The sequence below is a fragment of the Micromys minutus genome (assembly GCF_963924665.1).
Source record: "Micromys minutus genome assembly, chromosome: 24".
Taxonomy (NCBI): Eukaryota; Metazoa; Chordata; class Mammalia; order Rodentia; family Muridae; genus Micromys; species Micromys minutus.
The window spans coordinates 29147848-29174205 of record NC_137959.1 but is presented as its reverse complement, the minus strand read 5'-3'; the positions used below and the strand labels follow the sequence as shown (position 1 = coordinate 29174205).

The 26358-nt window shown below is 37.8% G+C and overlaps 1 protein-coding gene across 1 annotated transcript in view; it reads right to left on the bottom strand.

The window, feature by feature from the left end:
• NFATC3 (nuclear factor of activated T cells 3) overlaps positions 1 to 26358 on the bottom strand; it is a 58660-nt gene that overhangs the window by 7509 nt on the left and 24793 nt on the right. The window contains 8 exon segments of the mRNA XM_080937078.1: positions 4182 to 4218; positions 4221 to 4285; positions 12847 to 13851; positions 16386 to 16512; positions 18996 to 19051; positions 20705 to 20845; positions 22970 to 23142; positions 25618 to 25817. Of these exon segments, the coding sequence (XP_080793204.1) occupies positions 4182 to 4218; positions 4221 to 4285; positions 12847 to 13851; positions 16386 to 16512; positions 18996 to 19051; positions 20705 to 20845; positions 22970 to 23142; positions 25618 to 25817 (1804 nt within the window).

Sequence of the window (26358 nt, the reverse complement as noted above, 5' to 3'; positions counted from 1 at the left end):
AGTGCCTTAAAAAAATTTTTTTTGAGACATGGTTTGGCCATGTTATTTAATCTCTAATTCTTGAGCTTAGGATCCTCCTGCCTCATCCCCTCAACCAGCTAGAACTGTAGAGTAGGTATAGCCCCAGATTCATAGTTGGTGTCAATTCTCTTCTTACCACTAGACACTCAAGTTCATGTCCCCAGTCATAATATAATTTAAAATTTACCCCGATGTGCTGGAGAGATGGCTCAGAGGTTAAGAGCACTGCCTGCTCTTCTACAGGTTTAATTCCCAGCAACCATATGGTGGCTCACAACTATCTACACTGGGATCTGATGCCTTCTGGCATGCAGGCAGAGTACTCTTATATATAAAGAAACAAAACCTTAAAAAGCTCTATAAAATCCTGAACTCTATAAGGCTTCTAATTATAAAATATACTAAAAATATGCACAATAACCAGAAGATAATCTTCAATTTTTTTTTTACACTCAGAGGTCTAATACTAGGTAAAGAAAAAAGTGCTACATTATTATTTTTTTCCAAAACCAATTAAGGGAAATGTAATACTAATTGTTAAGATTTCATTCTGACCTGGCCTGATGGTAAATACCTTTAATCCCAGTTCACAGGAAGCAGAGGCAAGTAGATCCCTAAGTCAGAGGCCAGCTTGGCCTACATAGTAAGCCAAAGCTACATGATAAAACCCTGTCTCCCAGAAAAGATGCCATTCTGTTCTTAGGAGGCAAAGGTTAAAAGATTGAGAGTTGAAAGTCAGAGCTAGGCATAGTGGTGCACACCTTTAATTCCAGCACTTGGAATTAAAATTAAAGTAGAGGCAGGTAGATCCCTGAGTTCCAGGCCAGCCTGGTTGACAGAGTGAGTTCCAGGACTGCCAGGGCTACACAGAGAAACCTTGTTTTGAAAACCAAACTAAACAACAACCACCCATTCTACAAACAGGAAATCTGAAGTTGAAACTATACTACATGGTACTTGAAATAACATTAAAGTATTGGCCTGTATCCTTGCCTATCAATGAAAGCTGAAATTTGAAAAATAATTACTTTTTCTCAGTTTGGGTTAAGACATGAAATTCAGAAGCTTCCCTAAACTCCTGATATGGAGCATACACAGAGCCTCTTGCATGCTTGAGAAACATTCTATGACGAAGCCACATCCCTAGCCCCATAGAAGAGTCAGTTCATCTTTAACTAATCTTATTTACTGATAGCTAAACTTGAGCTTTAACGTTATAAATCATACAATTCATTCCACTACATGTACTCCTTTACCAGATCCTTAGCAAGACCCCTCTCTATCAATCTCCTTTCCAATAATCACTATCATTTCCACTCCTGGATCCTCTCTGTGCTTAATCTGGATAAGTCAGTATCCCAAGAAACAAGCAACCAAACAAAACATTAGACCCCACATTCCCTTCTATATCTAATTCTTTCACAGCTTAACATTTTTAAAATGTTAAGAAGTCAGAAAAGGGAGCTGGCATGCAAGTTGTGGGTGCTGGGAACCAAACTCAGGTCCTCTAGAAGAGCAAGTGCTCTTAACTGTTGAGCAATTTTTCTAGCCCAGATTTTGGCATTTGAAGGAGTTCTGGTCTCTGTTCTTACACACATACTTTTTTTTTTTTTAGACCAACATAACTAGTGATGAACATCATTATTGACAAATTGCTGATCTATATATGGGAGGAACCTGGGGTTAAACACTGAAACTCACTATAGAGACCAAGTAGACCTTGAACTCTCGGAGATTCATCAATCTAACTCTGCCTGCCAAATGCTGGCTGGAATTAAAGATATACACCAACCACGCCCAGCACTAAATTATTTAAAGTCTTCTAGCCATAATTCTGTAGTTTTCCATACTGTGCTAATTTCCTATTAACTTGACACCAACTAGAATTATTCAAATACAATTATTTCTCATTGAGAAAATGCTTCCAAAAACCAGGGTGCAGGCAAACATGTAGGACCTTTTCATAATTAGTGATTGAAACGGAAGAGCCCAGTCAATTGTAGGTGGAGTCACCATGGGCTGGTGGTCCTGGATTCTATAAGAGAACAGGCTGAGAAAGCCTCAGGGAGCAACCCAGCAAGCAGTATTCTCCTGGCTCTAACTGCTTTTGATGATGAACTATTATATGAAATTGCAAGTAAAATAAACTGTTTCTTCTCTAAGCTGCTTTTGATCAAGGTGTTTCATCACAGCAATAGTAACCCCAATTAAGACACACATCCTCCTCAAGTTAACACTTTTGTTTCTATCACAGTTAGACAGGAATTATGTGATAGCAGAGTAGTCCTAGCTTTTGAAAGAAGGGTTCTAAGGTTTTATCTAATAAGAGACCTCAAACTTCTAAAATACTGGGGCTAGAGAGATGGCTCAGTAGTATAAGACTGTTCTTGCAAAGGTGACAGGTTCCATTTCCAGTATCCATGTGGTAGTGCAAAGCCATCTGTAACTCCAATTCCAGGGGACTCAATACCCTTTTTTGTTTTCTAAAGGTACCATACACACGTGGTGTACATATAACAAGATTCAAAAATAAGATTTTATAAAAATCTTAAAATCCTGAACATTAATCATGCCATCTAAGGCTTTTTCTAAATGTAAGTTAATAGCACTGACACTGTCTATAATTCTAGTTCCAGAAGATGGAGTGCACTTTTCTGGGCTTCAAGAGCACACATGGCAAACATGTGGTACACAGAAATACATGCAAGCAAAAATACCCATGTGCACAAAAGAGAACAATCTTAAAGTCAAATGCAAATGCCATTTAGGTAATTGGAATCTATCACATGATTCCCCTCTCCACAGCACTGAGGACTGAACCCAGGACTTCTCTACATGTTAGACAAGCACTGCAATAATTTTCTTTTTCTTTTTAAAGGTTTATTTATTTTATATATATGAGTACACTGTAGCTGTCTTTAGACACACCAGAAGAGGGCATCAGATCTCATTACAGATGGTTGTGAACCACCATGTGGTTGCTGGGAATTGAACTCAGGACCTCTGGAAGAACAGTTAGTGCTCTTAACTGCTAAGCCATCTCTCCAGCCCAATAATTTTCTTTCTTGGGTGGGGCTTAGTAACATATGCTTTTAATCCCAGTATTAGGAGGTGGAGGCAGAAGCATATTTCTGAGTTCAAGGACAGCTTGATCTAAATAGCAAGTTTCAGGCCAGCCATGGCTAACAGGGAAACTGTCCTAGAAAAAAGAGATGACATCATACAAAACCCAATCCTGAGATACTCTCACTACGTTTCCCAGACAGTCCTTGAATTTGAGATCCTCTTGCTTCAGCCTCCTCAGTAGGTAGCTAGGAGTATGGGCACTCACCAACATGCTCACCAGAAAAAGAGCTAATCTAATAGTGAGGGAAGACTAGATAGCATTGAGGTTGAGGCCAAAGGCCGTGGTCTTATTTCACAGAACCTATGCTATTACTATGGCTTTGGCATGCTTCCAAGTAGAGCCACAGATGAAGAGTACAAATGTGGGTCTAAACTTTATTTATTAAAAACTGTATTTAGTGTGTGTGTGTGTGCACAGGCACCCATGTCTATATGCTCATGCCATGGTACATTATGGAGGTTAGTGAACAACTTGAGGGAGCCAGCACTCTTCTTCCACATGAGTCCTAGGGGTTAAACTCAGGCTAGGCCAGAAGCAGGTACCTTTATCCACTGAGTTATTTCACCAGCCCAGCATACAAACTTATGCAGTACCCAAGTCATAAATAAGGTTTATATATATTGAGAAGTCTCCTTTGTTCTAACAAATCTATTTAAACACATTAAAACTAGACTAAACTCTTGGTGGTAGCTGTGCATACCTTTAATCCCAACATTCAGGAGGCAGAGGCAGGTGGATTTCTGAGTTCCAGGTCAGCTTGGTATACAGAGAGTAATATTCTCTCTAGAACACCCAGGGCAGAGAGAAACCCTGTCAAAACAAAACAAAAACAAAAAAACAACTAGGACTAAAACTTGCAAGTTAGGAGTCTTGGTTTTACACTAAGTGAAAGTGTACCTACAAAGACAATGAAGGGGCTTACCAAGAAGATGCCTGTGCATACTCTTCCTCTGTAGCACATGCAAATCCAGCCATGGCATGCAAATACCAGACTAGTGCACAAGTACAATGATGTATTTCAATCAACACTCACCCTCTAGATTCTCCAGAAAGGAACTGGACATGAGAACTCACTGTGGTTAGGCCATTTCTCTGTTGAACCTGAAGGCTGTTGTTCCAAGTCAGACATAAACTGGTCTGTGTCAAAGAAGACAACATCACTACTAAATGGAACAAACCAGAGGGTGAATTTAATTCACTACGCTGCCCAGTGTTGTTTTCTGTTTTGTTTCCTGAGTAAGAGGAATTAAATTTTCCTTTACTTATCAATTACTGTTACGTATAATGGCTCCCACATTTTACTAGAATCTAATACTGGAGTCCAGATAGTTTAGGTAATGGATGATTTTTGTTGTTGTTCTTTTTTTTTCTCTGTGTAGCCTTGGCAGTCCTGAAACTCATTCTATATACCAAGCTGGCTTGGAACCTGGAGACCCACCTGCATCTGCCTCTCAAGTGCTGGAATTAAAGACATTTGCCACCACTGCCAGGTATAATAGATGATTTTTAATTAAAAAGGTAATGTTTTCAAATGAGTTATAATTTTATGGCTTTAAGAAGGTAAGTTCAGTTTTAAATATCACAGTAGATAAGAAGTTTACAAGTTCCTCTGACCTATAAAAACTATTCTGGGCCTTTATTATACAACTTCAAACACAATAATTCAACTTTTGAAGGAAAGAATCTGTATGCAGCATCCATAAACATTAATTAATACCCTTGTATTAAGCAAACATAAAATGAACCAATTTGTAGTAAATGCATTTTCACAAGGGAGTTAAAAACAACAAACTCCAGAAATTGTTATGTAATATTTTTTACTGCCTCAGTTTTTTTCTTTTTTTAAAAAAATTTTAAGAGATCAATTAAGGGCTAGAGAGATGGCTCAGCAGCTACGAGCACTGACTGCTCTTCCAGAGGTCCTGAGTTCAATTCCCAGCAACCACATGTGGCTCACAACTATCTGTAATGAGATCAGATGCCCTCTTCTGGTGTGTCTGAAGACAGCTACAGTGTACTCACAGACTTAAAAAATTTCAAAGGAAAAAAAAAAAAGAGGTCAATTAAAATTATCCTTTCTGAGAGTGCTCAATCTTGCTGTAAAAATAATCCTCCAAAATGGACTTCAAAGTGTAGGTGGGATGTGTGACTTTGGGTAAATCAACATATACATTAGAAGTCAGTGTAGGAACAAGCAAAGAAGCTAGCAGATACTGAGGCCTTTTGGCTAAGTTGGTATACTTCAAGATTGTGCTTCTCAGAAAGCAGCAGTCTTCCAGACATTCTTCTAATTCCTTGAAGCAGTGTTTATAATAAGCAAACAAACTTCAGGACTGAGGAGATGACTCAGCAGTCATAAACATGTATTTCTCTTGTGAAGGACACAAATTTGATTCTCAGAATCCTATCAGGCCTAAAACTCCACCTCCAGGGACCTAATACTCTCTTCCAGACTCCAAAGACACCTGTACACTCTCATGTACAAATACCCACCCACACATTCACCCACACATTAATTTAAAAATAAACCTTGAAAAAAAAGTAAGAGTAATTTTCACTCACCTTCCCTATTTAAAAAATAAAATAGAACAGTACTTCCTAAACTGCAAAGCATTACCCAGTATCAAAATCAGACCAATGCTTTAAGAGGTTGGGGGTATGACTCAGTGGTAGACTACTGCCTAGCATACACAAAGCCTTGGGATCCATTTACAGCACTATAAAACAAAACAAACAAGTAAGCAAACTACAGAATCTCCTTTAAAAATGCAGATGCAAGCTGGTCACCTTAGTCCCAGCACTTAGGAGGCAGATCCAGCAGATCTGAGTCACAGGATAGCCTGGTCTACAGAACTAGTTCCAAGATAGCCAGAGCTACACACACAAAGATAAAACTGTTTCCTTACGGAGACTGTTCCTACTGAGATGACCTAAACCCATCTTGTTAATTCAACTGTGTACAAGAACCCTACCTCTCTGTTCAACAGTATATAATAAACATGCTGAGTTTCTGGAGTGGTAAGATTTCTCTATCAGAGAGCCCAAGTCCACCCGGCCCCAGCTTTCCTGTGTGCTCATGTCTGCCATTTCTTCATTCCTTAGTGCCTCAGTCAAGTCCAGTACCTAGAGTTGTGTCCTGATCAGGGATGTGAACACGGATACATGACTACAGGGAACTCTTATTGGCCACACAAAAGAATGCTGCTGTAGGAAACATGCTTACACAGGTAGTGGAACAAAGGGAAGAAATAAAAATGAAGGGATAGAGGGGAACACATTTCAATTAGGTATAAAACACTGGGACAAGTAAAATCTAGAGACAAGCAGTGATATGTTCTAGAATCTAGAGCTAGAGAGTTATATGTTGGCACACTGAGAGATTTGGAAAAACCTCAGAAGTAGAATGGAAGCACTGTAGCTTCATCAAATTCTTAGACTATGTTCAAGAGACATTCCTTGGTTTCCTGAAGAAAGACAGTGTTTGGCTAATTCAGAAAGAAATGAGAGGGGTTGAAAGTAAGAAAATGTTCCCATCTTTGCTTTGGGTTTAGCTGCTTTACATTAAGAAAAACAAAGCAAAATAAAAAACAAGCATCATGGCAGCCTACAAACACACAGTGGCGGTGGCGGAGCTGTGGGTGGACTTGTGTGCAGCTATGTGGGCTACACCAGTTGGCCTTTCAGTGGCCTAAATCTCCAGAGCTTGGAGGTGACCTCCACACAACAGTGACTGCTGTGCATTGGAGGGCAGGAAGGTAGCCAAAAGCAGGTAGAGGGAAAACATAAATGGAAGAGCCATGTAGCCAAAGGGAAAAAACCTTGATGACTTTAAATGCTACGCTGTTTTGTGTCTGGTATCTATGCAAGTTAGGAGAAGAGTCTACTGATCTTATGCTTTTTCATCCAATGGCTTAGTTACATCCCTTCGAGCCTGTTTATAATGAGTCCCTCTGTTTCTGATGAGTTCAGTTCAACTACTTGGGATGGACTACAACCCTGAAAATTAGATAAGTGAGAATTAGTTGGGATTTACCTAATGAGTACTTGGATTCACTGTAATATTATCGTAGGTGAGGCCAATTATGTTGGCATATCCTACAAAAGCAAAAGACTTATGATCAGATTGGTTTCTCCAGTGAATATTGCAAAAATTATCCTTAACAACTTTGATAACCTCAATTCCTTACACATGTTAAAACATTCTTTTTGGGTTTTTCTGGGGGGTGGGGTCAAACTGATAACTCATAATGTGGTGAAAAATAATTTACTGCTGTGTGTTCAGGTGTAAATGAGGTATCTTTCCTTGAGATTTTCTTTGTGTATGAGTGTTTGCCTGAATGTCTGTATAACCCATGCATGCAGTGTTCCAGGTGCCCAGAAGAGGGCATCAAATCCTTTCCACCTGGAGTTACAGGTGGTTGTCAGCTTTTATGTGGGTATTGAACTTGGGTTCTCTGGAAGTCCTTTTATCCACTGAATAATCTCTCCACCCTTTTAAATGAGAGACATATACCATCCCTTCCATGACACAGGAAATATTACCAAAGGCAGAAGAATAAAAGAACCAGCTCCCAAGACAAAACTTTTTACCCTAGTAATAATCCATCTTCAAGTCAGGTGGTACTGGTACATGCCTTTAATCCCAGCACTTGGGAGGCAAAGGGAGGAGTATCTTTGTGAGTTTGAGGCCAGTCTCACCTACAGAGTGAGTTCCAGAACAGCCAGGGCTACACAGAGAAACCCTTTCTTAAAAAATAAACAAACAAAGGGCTGGAAAGATGGCTCAGAGGTTAAGAGTGACTGTTAAGAGTGACACTGACTGTTCTTACAGAGGTCCTAAGTTTAATTCCCAGCAACCACATGGCGGCTAACAACCATCTGTAATGGGATCTAATGCCTTTTTTTGGTGTGCATAAAAGCAGGTACATGGTGTGCATGTACATGAAATAAATAAGTAAATCAAAATAACCACAACAAACAAAAAATCATCTAAGTAACTTGAAAAGGATACAAATTGTAAAATAGAATAACATATCTTTAAGAAGCTGACTTCTATCGTACCCAGAGCAGACTTTACAAATCTATTGAACCTATTGTTATGTTTACAGAATGTAGAACATGTCAAAAATTATTACAGCTGTTTGAGAAACTACTTAACACATGCAAAAGTATTTAAATTTTTCACAAAGCTAGATTCAAACTCTAGTCATACTATATGTAGTCACAGAACACTGTAAATATGCTTAACTCTCTAATCAATGTCTATACCAATAAGCCTAATACTTTACAATATCTTGTTATAAAAAAGGGTCCAACTGGAGCTGGAGAGATGGCTGTGTGGTTAATAGCACTGCCTATTTTTCCAGAGGACTGAGGTTCAATTCCGAGCACACACAGCAGCTCACAACTATCTATAGCCCCAGTTGCAAGGAATGTGAGGGAGATACTGTGGTACATAGACACACATGCAGACAAAACAATGCACACACACAAAAATTGTTTTCTTTTTTCTGGAGACAGAGTCTCAATATGTAGTTCTGGTGTCCTAAAATGCACTATATACCTAGGTCTTCTTCAAACTCAGAGATCTGCCCAACTTTGTCTCTCCACACTGGGATTAAAAATTGCATGTCACTATGTGCAACATTTTTTTTAAAGAAAGGGCACAACTAAATTGTTTTTCTGGAGATGCATAAACTTACTTGATATAACATATAATATTCCTTCACTAAATCTAAAAATTAATTTTGCTTTCTTTTTCTTCTTTTTTTTTCTCCTTGATTGTTTCCTTTCTTTCTTCCTTTTAGACAAGGTCTCCTTATTTTATAGCCGTAGCTGTCCTGCAACTCACTATTTAATAAACCAGGCTGGCAGAGATCCTTCTGCCTTTTCCTCCCAAATTCTGGGATCAAAGGCATATAGCATCACATCCAGCTGAAACTAATTTTTCTTACTGCATATCCCACGGTGGTAGAATCTTTCGGTTCTGAATCCTTTGGTATATATTCCCAGTCTACACAGCATCCTTTATTAGTTCTTTCAACCTTTAAAAGTCTTCATCATAAATATGTCTGAAAACTGATGACACAGCATAGCCAACAAGAGGTCCCTTTGAGTTAAAGGAAAAGTTCAGTATTATCTACTACCTTCCTATAACCCCTAAGACCCATAAATAGAGTAAATATATATATATCATTGATGATATCCTTTCCCTATTGGCTACATATGGCTTCCTTTATTTGAATATTATATAAAAACATTCCTTTATTAAATAGTAATTAAATTAAACATTATTAAATATTAAATAAATTAAATAACCATCTAGGGCCAGCAAGATGACTTAGAAACTACTGGTCACCAAACTTGGTTACTGAGTTTGATTCCTGAAACCCATATGGTTGAAAAAGAATTGACTCCTATAAGTTGTTCTCTGACCTCTACAATCATTTCCAGGTACTCTCCTGTCCAAACACATATACACAAATACATAAAAATGTAATAAAATATTTATGTAAATACAATGAACACCAGCAAAACCACTATCCAATAAATGCACCAAAGCACTGACATATTACTTCTCTACTCATCCTTCATAACAGTCTTCTAAACCCCTGTTGAGTGGCCATGTAAATCTTGTGTTTATTACTCCTTTGCTTTTAAAAGACATCTGTTAACCTAGGCATTGTAGCAGACATCTATAATTTCTGCATTTGAAAGCCAGAGGTAGGATAGTTCTGAATTCAAGATAAGCCTGGGCAAGGTTCCACTCGAAAGAACCAAGGAAAACAAACCCAGCAAGCACCTACTTCTCAACATTATATATAGAGCTAAAGCAGCTGAGTGGTATCTAGACTAACCTACATTCAGGGTCAGCATGTTGTTGCACAGATAGAGCTAGCAAGTGGCAGTGGCAGTTTCACCACAGAAGCAGTTTGAACTACATTAACTATGAAGCCTCTTCTCTGATGGCAGAGCTGCAGCTGTGGGTTCTGTTACTCTAAGATCAAAGGAAGGCAAGAGGGAGGAATAACTAAAGGACAGTTGTAACAACTTAGTTACCTCAATCACACATTAAAGCTCTGAACCACTAGTCCAGTTTTACAATACTGCAGAGGAGTTTTAATCCAGTAAACATGACTGCTCTGACAAGGGACCACACACATCTTTAATCCCTCTGTGGAAAACAAACACGTCCTTAGTACACAGCTTTAATCCCAAACAATGAAAGTAAGGTTAGTATGTAGAAGGAAGCAGTGATGTTCGAAGGTGACTTCTAATTGGAGGGCAGTTCAGTAAATTCAGTCACTTAAGTTTGGTACTCTGCAGAGTTGAGCTGGGAGTCAGTGCAATGAGTGCAGTGCAGTGGAGTTGAGTCTGTTCTTGACTTCAGTTCAGTTGGTACAGAGGAGGCAATTTTACTAGGGTAATTTTAGAGAGAACGAGGAGCCAGAAGATTAGACAGATTGCTAGAGTTAGTTTGAGGCCAAGCAGAGCAATTCAGTCAGAAAGAGGGAAGAAGCCAGTTTGAATCAGCTAGTCAGACATCAGAAAGAGCTAGAAAGAGTGGGCTTATTCAGCAGTAAGCCTCCAAGGCTATAATTACTTCAGATGAGAAAAAGATACTTTTATATATCAATTGGTTCAAAATCTGGAGCACAATGCAGCACAGTTGTTTTTTTCCAAGTATTTTTCTTTTTTTCAAGACAGGGTTTCTCTGTGTAGCCCTATCCTGGAACTCACCCTGTAAACCAGGTTGGCCTTAAAATCATAGAAAGGTTCAAGAAAAATTCTATCTCCAGGGCAGACACATGGGCCAGGTGTAGAAGTGTACACCTTTCATCCTACCTATGAGCTGGGATGCAAAGGCAGGTGGATCTGTACTCAAGGTCAGCACTCTTTATGTAGTGAAAGTCACAGAAAATCCAAACAAGAAGTCAACTGACAAATGGCTGGAAATTTGGCTCTACAGTAATACATTAGCCTAGAATGTGTATCTGAAAAGAAATTCACTTAAAGAGTTTACAGTTCAGTATCTGCAGTGCACCAGAGTACTGTTTACTTCCCCACTCCACTTACAGCTTGACATCAAGCTTTTATCAAGTTCTTCAATAGGTAACAATAACAAAATTCAAAAGCCAGTCTGTCTTCTATGATGCTTCAATCTGGGAATGTTTTGTTTGTTAATTTTTTTGGATTATGGAGGTTTTATTTGATACAGATTCAAAATGTAGCAAAATGTAGCCCAGGCTAGTAATCCTGAAGGTTGGGCCACATAGTGAGACCTTGTCTTAAAACAAACTAGCAGCTGGAGAGATGGTTCAGATAAAAAAAAAAATTATCTATACGTACATTGTAGCTGTCTTCAGACACACCAGAAGAGGGGATCAAATCCCATTACAGATAGTTGTAAGCTACCATGTGGTTGCTGGGAATTGAACTCAGGACCTCTGGAAGAGTGGTTAGTGCCTTTAACCACTGAGCCATCCCTCTAGTCCCAGCAAATTTGCTTTTATTATGTCAGTTGCCCATTAATTCGAATTTACTGAACACATACATTTATCTTCAAATATCACTGACTTACAGAAGCCTTGTAAAATCCTTCCTATGAAATCTGTCCTACATATCTCTGCTAACCTTCTAATATGGATCTTTTATGCTTCAGTTACAGCAATTCTGACTGCCTATATTACATAATTAGGTGTGACTAGAAGGCCCCAGAAACTTACAGGTTACATATTGTCTTCTTTGCCCTTTGTGCTTAGGACTTTACATTTAAATGTTTTATTTTATTTTACATGTGTAAATATTTTGCTTGTGTGTATGTCTGTGTACTACATACAGTACCCACAAAAACAAAAGGTGGCTCTGGATCCTCTAGGACTGGAGTTATAGGTATGAACTGTCATGTGGGTGTATACCAAGATTCTTTTGTGTACTGTTATGAAAACATCACCTGCCAATAAAAAGCAGATTGGCCAATGGGCTGAGGCAGGAAATGGAAGATGAGAGTTCCCATAGGGAGAAAGACACTCTGGAATAGAGTGAGATGTATGAAACTGAGAACTGGCAACCAGCCAGGTGGTAGAGTAAGATGAGAATGAATGGGTTAGTTATGAGTTAGTTGGGGAAACAACACTTTAGCTCTATGACCTGACATTTACCAATGTCTTTTGCATTATAGAATGGATCCAGTGCATCTACACACCTGTAATAGGTAATAAGCTAGGTCTAGGTCAGTTCCTGATCTAGATAGCTGATCTAGAATTATTTTCCTAAGACAGATTAATATAGAATTAGAGAGAAAACTAAAATTCTATATGCAGTTCTAGAATCTTTAGGATTTCCACTAGATGTTAGTTACAGATAACTATATATGGTATTACAGGTAACATATGTGGTGGCTCACTTTTGTCACTCCAGTATTTAGGAAGCTGAGGTAGACAGATCACCATATAGTTAAAGTCAGTCTAAATTGACAATGAATTTCAGTTCTGCAAGAACACACCAGTCCAAGGGTTCAATTTCTAATACTACATGGGTATGGTGGTACATATTTATAATCTCAACATTCGGGAGGATCAGCAATTTAAGGTCACTGTCCACAATACAGTAAGCTCAAGGCCAGCCTAATTCAAAAAATATAAACACACACACACATTTAAGTAAGTAGGGTTAGGTAGGGGGGAGATGGGACTTACCATCATCTAAAGTGATATCCTGTAGGCCAATGGTTGCAAAGTTAGGTTCCTGATCTTCAGGTTCAGGTTTAATGCTTACAGCTGCACCACCAGGTGGAAATGATGCTGGGTCACACAAACTGTGACATACTAAGGATGAAGGTACAGAAAGACCTTCTTGGCCTGTACTTTGTGCTTGAGTTGAGTGCTGTCCAGAATGCATTCTGGTAGCTGGAGATGGTGATGAGGCAGTTCCTGAGCTAGGAGACTGATAAGGCATAGACTGTAGCTGAGGGGATGATGGCCCAGAAATCGGTGAACTAGCCAGGGCATGAGAGGCTGCTGGGGAAGCTGTTGTAGCAGATCCTGGATGTGACGGACAGTATGTAATAGGCTGTAAATGAGAAGAAGGCTGACCTGTGACCTGGTCTGTCACTGGAGAAGAAAGAGATCTTTGTCCTGCATTTGAACAATGGTAGCCCATTGGCTGCAGATGAGGTGGGGTTTGCACAGAATGAGGTGAATGTGCTAAGAGATGTCCTGTTGCATCTGAATTTGAAGAATGAAATGGTATTGGTGACAATGGTTGACAGCCAAGACTTACTAAACTAGAAAGAGCTGCATCCTGCTGAAACAAAACTGGATCAAATTCTTGACTAGAGGCAGGATTCATAGGAAGACAAGTTGGACCATTATACATATTAGTTTGTATAGACTGATAGGAAGACCCCATAGGAGATGTTGGTGTAACTTGAAAAGGCTGGTGCATGACTGAAGACGATATTACGTGCTGTTCTTTACCAGTGCCCTCATCCCTACATTGCAACTGTGGCAAATGGGTGGAGGTTATCATAGATGCATATGCTGATTGCATTGGACAAATCAAGCTTCTTGATGCTGACAATGCACTGTCATGGGGGTGCCCTGTATCTGAGGAAGACCTCTGGGTCTGGGCAGAATGAGGCATAGGCAAGGATGGAACTGAAGACAAATCAGTATCTTCTCTTTGTTCTTGCTTCATCAAAACTGAAAAGTAAAGGATTAAAACAAATGTTATTATGTAGCTTACAAAATGATTATGACATAACCTAAATCGATAATTCTAGGGTATATAACCATAGCACTATGGGGATGAACAAAATGTCTTTAGAAAATTCTTGTAAAATGTTTTATTTGTTGTAAACATATATGTATGCATATATATATAGAGAGAGATATACAATCAAATATTTTTAGTTTAAAAAAATTTCATTCATTCCATTTGTATAAGTGCAGAAACATGCCAGGTGCATGTGTAGAGATCAGAGGACAGTTTGTGGGAGTTGGCATTCTTCTTTTATCATTCAGGACCTAAGGATCCAACTTAGATCAGTCATAAGGCTTAGCAACAAGTGTCTTTACCTACTGAGCCAGCTCACTAGTCGTTTTTATGGTTTGTGCATGTTTTCTTTGTTCTTTTTGTTTTAAGATTTTTTAAAAATTTATTTTATGTATGTGAATACACAGTTGCTGTCTTCAGACACACATGCACGCATGCACGCTCTATGTCACACACACTGGAAGAGAGAATCAGATTTCATAACAGCTGGTTGTGAGTCACCATGTGGGTGCTGGGAATAGAACTTAGAATCTCTGAAAGTGCAGTCAGTGGTCTTAACCACGAAGTCATCTCTCCAGCCCAAAATCTGATGTTCTTAACCATCACTGGACTCCCATTCCTGAATATTTAAAACACTTTCATTGTTTGAGTCACTTTTTTAATTTCTGTGAGCTCCTGATACATAAATCTAACTACACAGTTATGAATTTTAAACAAAAATAAACCAGTAGACTTCTTATTGATACAGAATGCCATAAAACTTGCTATTTACTCCAAGCATGCTTGAAACTACCTTCCTGCCTCTGCCTCCAAAGTGCTTGGATTAATTACAGGGACACCCAGATGGTTCTAAGGACTGAACCCAGGGCTAGCACATGCTAGTAAAAACAAAAGCAGCAACAAAACAACAGAACACACATGTACACACAAAAACATACACACACACCAACAACAAAAACCAGCCAACCAACCACAACCACCAAAAAAACACAAAGTAAAAGTAAACAAGCCACATCAAGTCCTGAATAGGATGTCACCTCTCTGTTAATACACTGTGCCTTTTAAGTCTCATAAGATTCTATGATGCCACTAACCACAAGAGCTATGTATGATTAAGATTTGGAAACAAGCCAGACATAGTGGTACATGCCTTACAGGAGGCAGAGGCAGGAGGAGCTCTGTGAGTTCAAAGCCAGCCAGGTCTACAGAGTGAGTTCCAGGATGGCTGGGAGCAGAGAAACCCTGTCTCAAACAAACAAAAAAGATTTGGAAATATATTCTTTATAGACTATAAATGAGATATATGACAAATGAGTAACTCTTAATAATTACCAGTATTACACGGTAGCATATACCTATTATTTTAGCACTGAGGAGAATGAGATAAAGAATTAAAACTGTCTAAGGTCAGCCTGAGCTACAGAGCAAATCCCAGGCCAGCTACAGAATGAGCCCTTCCCTGTCTCAAAAAACAAAAAAGAAAAACAAAACAAAATTCTTCTAAATAAACAATCAAATAAAATGCTGACTCTTCTTAGACTCTTCAAAATCAAGATAAAATTTTTACAAGAGGGGCTGGAGAGATGGTTGTAGGTAAGAGCACAGGTTGCTCTTGCAGAGAAACTGAAGTTCAATTCCTAGCACCCACATGGGACTCATCTACCTGTAACTCCAGTTCCAGGGGATCTGAAGCTCTCCTCTGGCCTCCACCAACACCAGCATGCACATGCAAGTGATACACAGATATCCATGCAGCAAAAACACTCATACATATAAGATAAAAATTTAAATTAAATTTAAAGTTTCCTCTTGGAGAGAAAGACTCATTACATCTACTACTACATCATCATCATCTGTATATGTGTGTGTGTGCGCGTGTGTGTGTATATATATCTATATATCTATCTCTCTCTCTCTCTCTCTCTCTCTCTCTATATATATATATATATATATATATATATATATATATATATATATATATATATATATATATATATATATATTTGTTCTTTAACTTCTTGACCATTAGTATATTTTACTAAATGTAATACTTAGGTCAGAATAAAAAATCTGGAAAATTAAATAGCTTTAGCTGTTGCAAAAAGAGGTATAGATACATTTTTGGGTATCACAAAAGTAAGAACTCTAACATTGACTTTATATCCTCTATAGGATATATATGTCACAGGCCAGACAATTGTGATTTGTCAAATGAAAATGCAACAAAAGCTGGAGAATAAGTGGCCTTTCATCCCAGCACTTGGGAGGCAGAGGCAGGCAGATCTGAAACCCAGGTCAGTCTTATCTACAGAGCAAGCTCCAGGACAGCCAGGGCTATACAGAGAACCACAAAACAACAAACAACAACAAAAAGAATATGTTGGCATTACATTAAATATTTTAATGTAAGATTCTCATTATAAAAAAGAAAAAAACTGTAAATCACCCCAACTTCTTTTACCTGGTGTGTAAGTAAAACGTTGAGACTGGCTTTTTTTCCTCTTGCCATTGCAAAGATAAAAGTGCACCTGCACAGCAGATGTAACTGCTGGGTTATGATAGGGAGGGACTTCAAGGACAATGTGAGCCTAAGGAACAAGGAAAACAAGAGTGTGTTATATTCAGAACTAAAATGAAATGCACCTGCCAAATTCAAAGCAATTCATGAAATTTAACTCTTAATGCAAAAGGGTTTCCCCATCACAGAAAATTATGCACATAATCTTCACATAAACTAGTCAAATAAGTCATTTGGAGATTTATTTATACAAATATCTTGTTGACAAAGACAAAATTTTTAATCATTAAAGAAGAAATTGAGTTTTACCCACCCACTGTTTCTAGTTAGAGCAAAATGAAGAGACTTTAGGCATGGTGATGCTATTTGCAACCCCAGTACTCAGGACGTAGACCACAATTCAAGGCCAGACTGAGCTATATTTTATACCTTTTAAAATAAATAAATAAAGTCTTATTACATACTATGTACTGAAATACATGGCTCTATTGAACATTCAGGTTAATATATGTGTAAAGATTTATTTATTTTATGTATATGACTACATTGTAGCTGTCTTCAGACACACCAGAAGAGGGTATCAGATCCCATTACAGATGGTTGTGAGCCACCATGTGGTTGCTAGGAATTGAATCCAGGACTTCTGGAAGAGACAGTGTTCTTAACCGCTGAGCCACGTCTCCAGCCTCCTAATTTAAATTTCTTAACATAAATTTTATATTCAAAATATCTAAGTTGGAAGTATATAAAACCTATATGCACATACAAAGTGAAAATCTTTATCCAAAATCTAATCTAATCATCAATCTGACTGTTCCAAGTCTTTAGGAACCATTGTGGAAAGTGCTATTTCCTGTCTATAAAACACTGTCTCTACTGCAGTCAAGATCACAGGTTCTTCCAGTAAGGATTTCGGAAGGCTTAATGGCTTAATGAGTAGCTGTGGTGTTAGGAAGAGTATTTAATGACAAATCACTATGGGCTTGTCCCACTACAGGCAAAGTTGGTATTTATTAAGAAAAGGACCATGCCAACTCAAAAAGAAGTACAGTTACTGTCCTAGTTAGTATGAATATTGCTGTGCTAAAACACCAGGACCAAAAACAAATAAGCAAACAAAAACCTCACCATGACAAAAGCAACTCAGAAAAGCAATGATTGACTTGAATTATAATTCTGTATTACTAGTATCATGAAAGGAAGTCAGGACAGAAACTGAAAAGGGGCAGGAACCTGGAAGCAGGAGCCAATGCAAAGGCCACAGACAGGTGCTGCTTACCTGCTTGCTCCCCTCTCCCTGTGCTTTGTTCAGTCTGCTTTCTTACAGAGCCCAGGACCAACTGCCCAGGGATGGCATCACCCACAATAAGCAGGACTCTCCACCAATCAGTAAAAAATTGAACTATAGGTTTGCCCACAGCCTGATCTTATAGAAGCATTCTCTATATTCTCAATTGAGGCTATAATTGAGAATATTAATTATATTATATATAATTAATACATATATATTATAATGTTCTCATTTTCTTAATTGAGGGTACCTCTTGTATCAAGTTGACTTAAAACTAGACAGCATAGTTGCTTTGGGGGCTAGGAGGAACATATTAGCTTTGGACTTGTTATTTAGTCTGAAATGGCTTCAGACTTACACTCCCTATCATCTGCCTCTTGAGTGCTGTAGTTTCAAGCTAGTGAACTATGCACATTCTTTGTTTTTTGACACAAAATCTCACTATGTATCCTTGGTTGACCTAAATCAGATTCTGCAGCTTCTATTGGGATTAAAGGTGTGGGGCACCATGCTCAGTTTAGTGGACATTTTTATTATGAAAGTCCTTCCATTTCTAACTTTTCAGTTCGATTTTTTCCTTTTTTCACACAGAAGAAGATAGAATTTTTTTTCCTTCAAGACAGGGTTTTCTTTGTGTAGTCCTTGCTGTTCTGGAGCTCACTGTGTATACCAGGCTGGCCTTAAACTCAGAGAGATTAGTTTGCCTCTGCCTCCAGAGTGCTGGGATTAAAGGCATGCCCAGCCTAGCTTGTTTATTTTTCCTAAACTTTAATTTGAACACCAGAAAAGTATCACACTGCTAAACTAGTAAAAATTCTAAGTTATTTTTCTTTTTCTCATTATTCTTTCCTGAAATATAAAGCTCCATTATTAAATTTTCTTTTAAGTTTCTTAAACACTTTTTCTTGGGGAGGGAGGTGGAGTATGTGGATAGAGTCTCACTGTCAAGACTAGACTGGCCTTCAACTCACAGACAAGTACCTACTCTAACTCCCATGTTCTGGGATAAAAGGCATGTCACCATTCTTGTCTTTAAATACTACTTTTTGTTTGCCAATATATGTATTATGTACCCTGCATGTGTGCCTGGTTTCTGAGGCCATCAGAAATAGAGATTGGATTCCCTGGAACTGCAGTTGCAGATGGTTGTGAACCGTCATGTGAGCACTAGGAACTAAGTAAGTGCTCTTAAGCACTAAGCCATTCCTCCAGCCCCTTTTAAATACTTCTTACTAATTAAATAATTAAGGTAAATTTCTTACCCCTTGACATTTTTCTCTGATTATTTTTCCTTCAGCCTCCCAATGAGGTCTTCCATCTATTGAAAGAAAAAATTTATAGTTAAAAGCAATTTTAAGTTTAAAAACATAGAAAACCTAATCAATGTAGTATCACAATTTATTGGTAGGGAGAATTTTTTTCTCAGAGTTCAAACTAACAAAAAAAAAAAGGAAATGTAATATTAAAAAAATAATAAAAGAATAAAATTATGCTGCCCAGGTTAACAGCTAGCTAGTGAGAAATTTTTCTCTCTCCTCTCCCCCAAAGTTAGGAACCAGTTAAAGAGAACAACATATCCCCGGCCTCCAAAACACACATACACTCAAAACACACACACTCAAACTTGAAGAAAAAAATAATCTTAAATAAAACTAGGGCTGGAGAGATGACTAAGCAGTTAAGAGCACTGATTGTTCTTCCAGAGGTCCTGAGTTCAATTCCCAGCACCCACATGGTGGCTCACAACCATCTGTAATGGGATCTGATGTCCCTTTCTGGTATCTCTGAGGCCAGCTACAGTGTACTCAGATACCATAAACAAACAAACAAACAAATAAATATCCTAAAGAAAAGCAAGGAGCCTAATGTGGGGGCAGAACATGGATACTGCAGGACTTAAAAGTAGAGGGCAACAGGATCAGTTTAAGGGTTGAATTTAAGACTAAGTCAGCAGTGGTGGTAGTGAGCACCTTTAGTGGTGGTGGTGAACACCTTTAACTCCAGCATTCTGGAGGCAGAAGCAGGAGGATCTCTGAGTTCAAGGTCAGCTTGGTCTACAGAGTGAGGTCCATGACAACCAGGACTACACAGAGAAATTCTGTCTTGAAAAACAAAACAAAACCAACCAACCAACCAAAAGTATTTAAACCATACCTTGCTAATTTCATCCCAATGCAATTTAGTTAGTATATTCACAGTTATACAATTAACTGCTAATTCCAGACCATTTTTACCAACTCTCAAAACTTCTTGCATAACTTGCATAGCCCTAAATCTATTTCCTACTTCTATGAATTTCTGATCTATGGATTCTGTTATGACTTCTTTTAGTGTCTCCAATATTTATCCATGTTACAACATATATTAGTAGCACATACTTCCCTTTTTTATGACTAAATATTCTACTTAGGTATAATGGTAGTTTTAATTGTCAGTATGACACAACCTGGAGTCACCTGGGAAGAATCTACATGAGGGACTATGGGTGCGACTAGCTGCTTGAAGTCCTGCCTTTACTTCTGATAGAGTAACCTGGAATTATAAACCAAACTCCCTTTGTTACCTAAATGTCTGGGTATTTTATCAAAGCAAGAGAAATGAAACTAGGGCAGTTTTTATCTGCTCTTCAGTAGGTAAGGGCTTTGTTCTTTCCATTTGGAGCTGCTATGAACAATGCTGCCATAGACATCTGTATCTCAGCCTTTGTTTGGACATATGTTCCCAGGTTTCCTGAGTAAACATCACATAGTAGAAATGTTGGCTGAATTTTAATGGTGAATTTTTAATACACCATTAAAGAGAATTTAACATTTACATGTAACTTTAGTAACTGTAAGTTTTCAATAAAACCCAGTGCTTAGATGATTCCTATAACTTTATGAAGACTATTTGGTGATTAATATAACTGAAATATCTACATAATTTATTTCCTTCTTTTATTACTTACACTGAGTTATTTTATATTATTTACCTTGTCCTTTTTCAAGAAAAATGATTTTGGATTCTGGAAGAAAATTGGATCCAGTCACAATCATTTCGTGGCCTCCATTGACAGAGCAACTGTTGATGCTGTACTTCTCTATATGAGGGAGCTCCTGAGCAGATCGCTGAGCTGTTTTTAAGAGTTAAGAAAAACAAAATACTATTTTAAAATATTTCACACATTCAAGATATGCCCAAACTATAAAATAAACATTGGGATTAATTTATTTACGCTTTTAAAAATCAAGACAATGATAATAATTCTATTAAAGAAGCTAAAATGTTTAAAAACAAGAGAGTTATATTGAATTGATAGGAATTATCTTACAAATGCTAAAAAATCTGGAAAAGAGAAATAAATATTTTTAACTAATGCACTGGCTTCCATACATTTACTTAATATTTTGTTTTTAACTCTTGAGTATATGCCATCCATAGAACTATTAAAATTTACAAACTAATTACAAAAGTCAAGTCCAAAATATGTAATTAAGCTATGAGCAATTAAGAGAAGACAAGTATCCAAGTAACTCCTATAGGATGAGCAACTCTTTCTTAGATTATTACATTAGACTTCATTGGAGGACAATTTTTAAAATAAATAACTAAAACATAATGGAACACATATTTTACTATTTAATTTCTAAAAGCAACAATGATTTTCTGCAATGACTACATTTTTCTACTTACACAGATTTCAGGAACATAACATGATATATTCTCTCTCTCTTTTTTGGTATTTCAAGACAGGGTTTCTCTGTATATCCCAGGCTGTCTTAGAACTGACTTTGTAGACCAGGATAGCCTGAAATGTAACAGATCCTCCCACCTCTGCTTCCCAAATCCTGGAACTAAAGGTATGCATCACCACACTTGACTATAATCTAATTTCTAATGTACTGTTACATTGTTTTTGTTCTACCCTTTTCTGTTATTTTCTGTTCTTAACTGCTAATAATATACTTCCCGTTTTTTGAATCAGAGTCCATGCTGGTCTTGAACTTCATCTGTAGTCAAGGATGACCTTGAACTCTTAATTTTCCTGCCTTCACCTCTCAAGTGCTGGAATTATAGACACATATCCCTAAACCCACTATTAATTAATTAATGTATATGAGTACACTGTAGCTGTCTTCAGACACATCAGATCCCATTATAGATGGTTGTGAGCCCTCATGTGGTAGCTGGGATTTGAACTTAGGACCTCTGGAAGAGCAGTCAGTGCTCCTAACCACTGAGCCATCTCTCCAGCCCTTCTCAGGCACTCTCACATTCACTCGGGAGATGATAAAATATAACTTTAATTCAACAACTAGCAAACAGACACAAAGGAAGATTTTATAATTACATATGATCTCAAATTAAGAGTATATGTAGTTTGGGTGGGGATGTAGTTCAGTTGGTAAGATGCTGCCTAGCATGCCCAGGACCCTGGATTTAATCCACACAAACCTGGCATGGTGATGCATTTCTTTAACTCCTGCACTTGAGAGACATAGTCAGAGGTACAGAAATTCAAGGTATGTAGTAAATTTGAGGCCAGCTTGCCATACATGAAATTTTGTATTCCAAAATAAAAGGCAGGACTGCTGAGTTGGCTCAGTGTTTAAGAAACACTTGTTGCAAACTCAGCATGGTGATACATGCCTTTGATTTCAGTACCCAAAAGGAAGAAGCAATTGGGTCTCTGTGAATTCAAGGTCAGATTTATCTACCTAGAGACAGTTTAAGTCCAGCCAGTATTACACTGTGAGACCTTGTCTCCAACTAATCAACCCCATTATTATTCAGCTGAGGGGTAAAACCTGCAGAACAGAATTCTATTAACGTTAACACCTGAAAGATAATCAAGTGACAGCTAAAAGCATCAAGATCATAGCTTTACCACAGGATCCGCATATACTTTTATTTACAGGTGGAGAAGGTGGTACAAACCTATACTCGATTCCAACAGGTCTGAGGCAGGAGCTAGAAGAAATGTAAGTTGGGGACACAACAGAGAAGGAGGCAGAGAAGAGCGAAAACGTTTCTCTACAGTCACATAGCTGCCTAGAATCAAACTACAGCAAGAAGACATTTCTAACCTAAAATCAGCACTCTTTCCACCTTGTTAATTTATTTTTATGTCAGAAAAACAAACCAGCAACTCAGACTCAATAGCTCAGTCTGTATTTTTACTATATTTATCCCATTTTGATAAAAAATAAACAAAAAACTTACATCAAAACCTTAAAACATATACAAGCTCACTTACAGCACTCAACAGGAACAGATGCTATCTGCAGAGACAGGACTTTTCCACTGGGCTGTGGGATGTGCACACGAAATACAAGTCGGACTCTAGTATTCTTTCTGCCAATATCAGTTTCTCCTTTTCGAAGCTCTATATCTGAATTGCGGAGCTTCAAAATACCTGCACAGTCAATACTAGAGAAAAACAATACATTTTAAATTTCATTCAGAAACTGGTTCTGAACAACTCAAAGGCATAGATATACACTGTCGATCTGCTATGTCAAATACACCTATAATCCCAGCACTTGAAAGACAGAGAGGCAGAAGGATCAGGAGTTCTACAACAAAAAATTTCCAGAAAGAACTCTGTACCCCGAATTGGGTAAAAAATTTGGGGAGGGTGCAGTAGCACATTCTAATAATCCCAATACTTGGAAGATATTTAAGGATTGCCTTAATTAAGGCTAACATAGGTCTATAAAAAAAAAAAGGGACTGTAAAGATGGCTCAGTGCTTAAGGTGTATAGTATTCATGCAGAACACTCAAGTTTGGTTCTTATTACACCCACCAGGCAGTTCACAACTGCTTGTAACTCTAGTATCAGGCGATCTGACACAGTCTTCTGATCTTGGCCACTGTATGCACATGGTGTACATACATACACTAAGCACACACATATACACATATGAAACAAGTCATACCAAAGAAGATAGAAATAAAAGCATACAGACAGACAGTTGGACAGTTCAGCAGTTATGAGCATTTGTTCTTGCAGAAGACTCAAGTTTTATTCCCAGCCTCCACAAAGTAGCTCACAGCTGTCCATAACTTCAGTTCCAGAACACATATGATACATATATACATCTGAACAAAACACTCATACACATAAAATAAATAAATAAATATTAAAAAGGATTTTTAAAAAGAAATAAAGTAATTGGCCTGTAGAAATTGCTCAGCACTGACTACTCTTCCAAGGGACTCAGGTTCAATTCCCAACAACTATCTCTAGCTACAATTATCTCTAGAAAATTGGAGCCCTTTGTTTTTATCTTCCTTGGACACCAGCCATGCTCATGATAAAAATAAGTCTCAAATGTTTTAAATTTTAAAAAGTGACTTAAAAACAAGAATAAAAACATGTATGATTCTTGAAACTAAAACATGCAAAAAAGAACAAAACACCATATAAATCTATAAAACCACTTATATTTAGCAATGAAAATACATATTAAATTTTGTTTAAAGGTGCTAGAGAGATGGCTCAGCAGTTAAGAACACTGACTGCTCTTCCAGAGGTCACAAGTTTAATTCCCAGCAACCACATGGTGGCTCTCTTCTGTTGTGTCTGAAGACAGCAACGCTGTATTCACATACATTTAAAAAAAAAAAAAAAAATTTTAAAAATATTTTTATTTGTTTTAAAAAAACTCTTGTTTTTGTTTTTTGAGATAGGTTCTCACTTTGTGGCCCAAATAACTTCAAACTCAAAAGTTGTTGTGACTTTAGACTTCTGGGCGTTAAAATTACAGGTATATACTAACAAATTAACCTTTATTTTCAGTCAGGATATAACACTGACACATTCACATTCACCCTATTTTTAAGACAAGGAGAAGCTTTGAGTAGATATTTAAAGTATTGCGTTCTGTATTTTTTTCACTTTTCTTTTTAAAGATTCATTTATTTTATGTGAGTACACTGTAGCTATTTTCAGACAGACCAGAAGAGGGCATCAGATCCCATTACAGATGGTTGTGAGCCACCATGTGGTTGCTGGGAATTGAACTCAGGACCCTTGGAAGAGCAGTCAGTGCTCTTAACCACTGAGCCATCTCTCCAGCCCCCTGTGTTCTGTATTTTTGTTGTTTGTTCCTAGACAATATCTCACTATAACCTTGGCTGGCTAAAAATGGAAATGACAGGCCTCAAAGAGATCCATCTGCCCCCGCCTCTGAAATGCTAAGCCTCTTTAAAGGCATAAGCCACACAACCCCCCCTCCTGTCCAATGTTCCTGGTTTTTTTCAGATAGGATCTAACATAGCTCAGGTTATCCTCTAATTCACCGTGTAGCTGAGGATTACCTTGAACTCCTGTTCTTCCTGTCTTCTGGGATTAGACACAAGTTAGTAACTGTCTGTCTGGAAATAGTAACTTACTGTTCTCCTGAGCAAAATTTTCAGAATTACTTATATAAACAATGAATATTTTATAGTTGGCTAAAAGACAAAGCCAAACCAACCATGTAGTTTTCTGAGAATTGTTTTAAGAAAGGGAAAAAAAACTGATTTTTTTTAACTTTAGGTTTTTTTTAAAAAATATTATTCTTAATTGTGTGAGCATGTTCATGCAGGTGAGTGCAGGTGCCTGTGATGGCTATGGGTATCAGAGATCCTGGGAGCTGGAATCATAGGCAGCTGTCAGATGCCTGATGTGAGTGCTGAGCACTAAACTCTAGTCCTCCAAAACAAGAATATGGGATTTTAACCACTGAGCTTGCTCATTTTAACAAAGGTTTTAAGTTACCTGGCTAGAGGCAGAGGCAAGTGGATCTGTGCGTTTGAAGCCAGCAGGGTCTACAGAGTGAGTTCTAGGATAGCCAGAGCTACATAATGAGACCCCACAACAAAATAAAACAAAACAACCAACAACCAAAAAAAGCTACCTGGCTGACATATTATTTTCAGGTAGAAGTGGGATTTCCAGAACTTTCGTGCTGGCGATTATTATCTCTTGACTTGCAGTAGCAACTGTCTTTCCAGTAATCCGATGCACCTGGTAAAATGCATGAGGTCGTAAATATCTATCATCGGCTGTTCCAATAAACATCTGTAGATTTATTGGCTTTTCACTATAGCCCAGGAGCTAAATGAAAAGAAGAAACACAAGAAAGTATACCTCATTATCCAGGCATTTTAAAATAAGCTTGTAAGTCTATCATATTTGTTATCACATAGAATTATATATAAAAGTATTATTACAAAACAGACAGTAAAAATAACCCATGAGTTTGACATGCATGCTCCAGTGAATATATGGAGGACACAAAATGGATGGGGAGTGAACATGGAGGATTGGGAAGTGAGCATGATCAGGGTATATGATGTGAAATGTTAAATAATTGATAAAGATATTATGTTGGAAAAAAATTAACCCATAAAAAGCCCTCCAATATTTTAAAATTTTTCTTGTACATACATGAGTGTTTTGTCTGCATGTATGCCTGTGCATGACTTGTGTGCCTGGTGCCTTGAGAGAACAAGAGGGCACTGTATTCTCTAGAACTGGAGTTAACACACAGCTGTTAGCCACCATGTGGGCGCTGGAAATCAAATCTGGGTCTTGTGAAAGTGCAGCTAGTGCTCTTAACTCCTGAGCCATTTTTCCAGCTCCCAAAGCTTTAAAT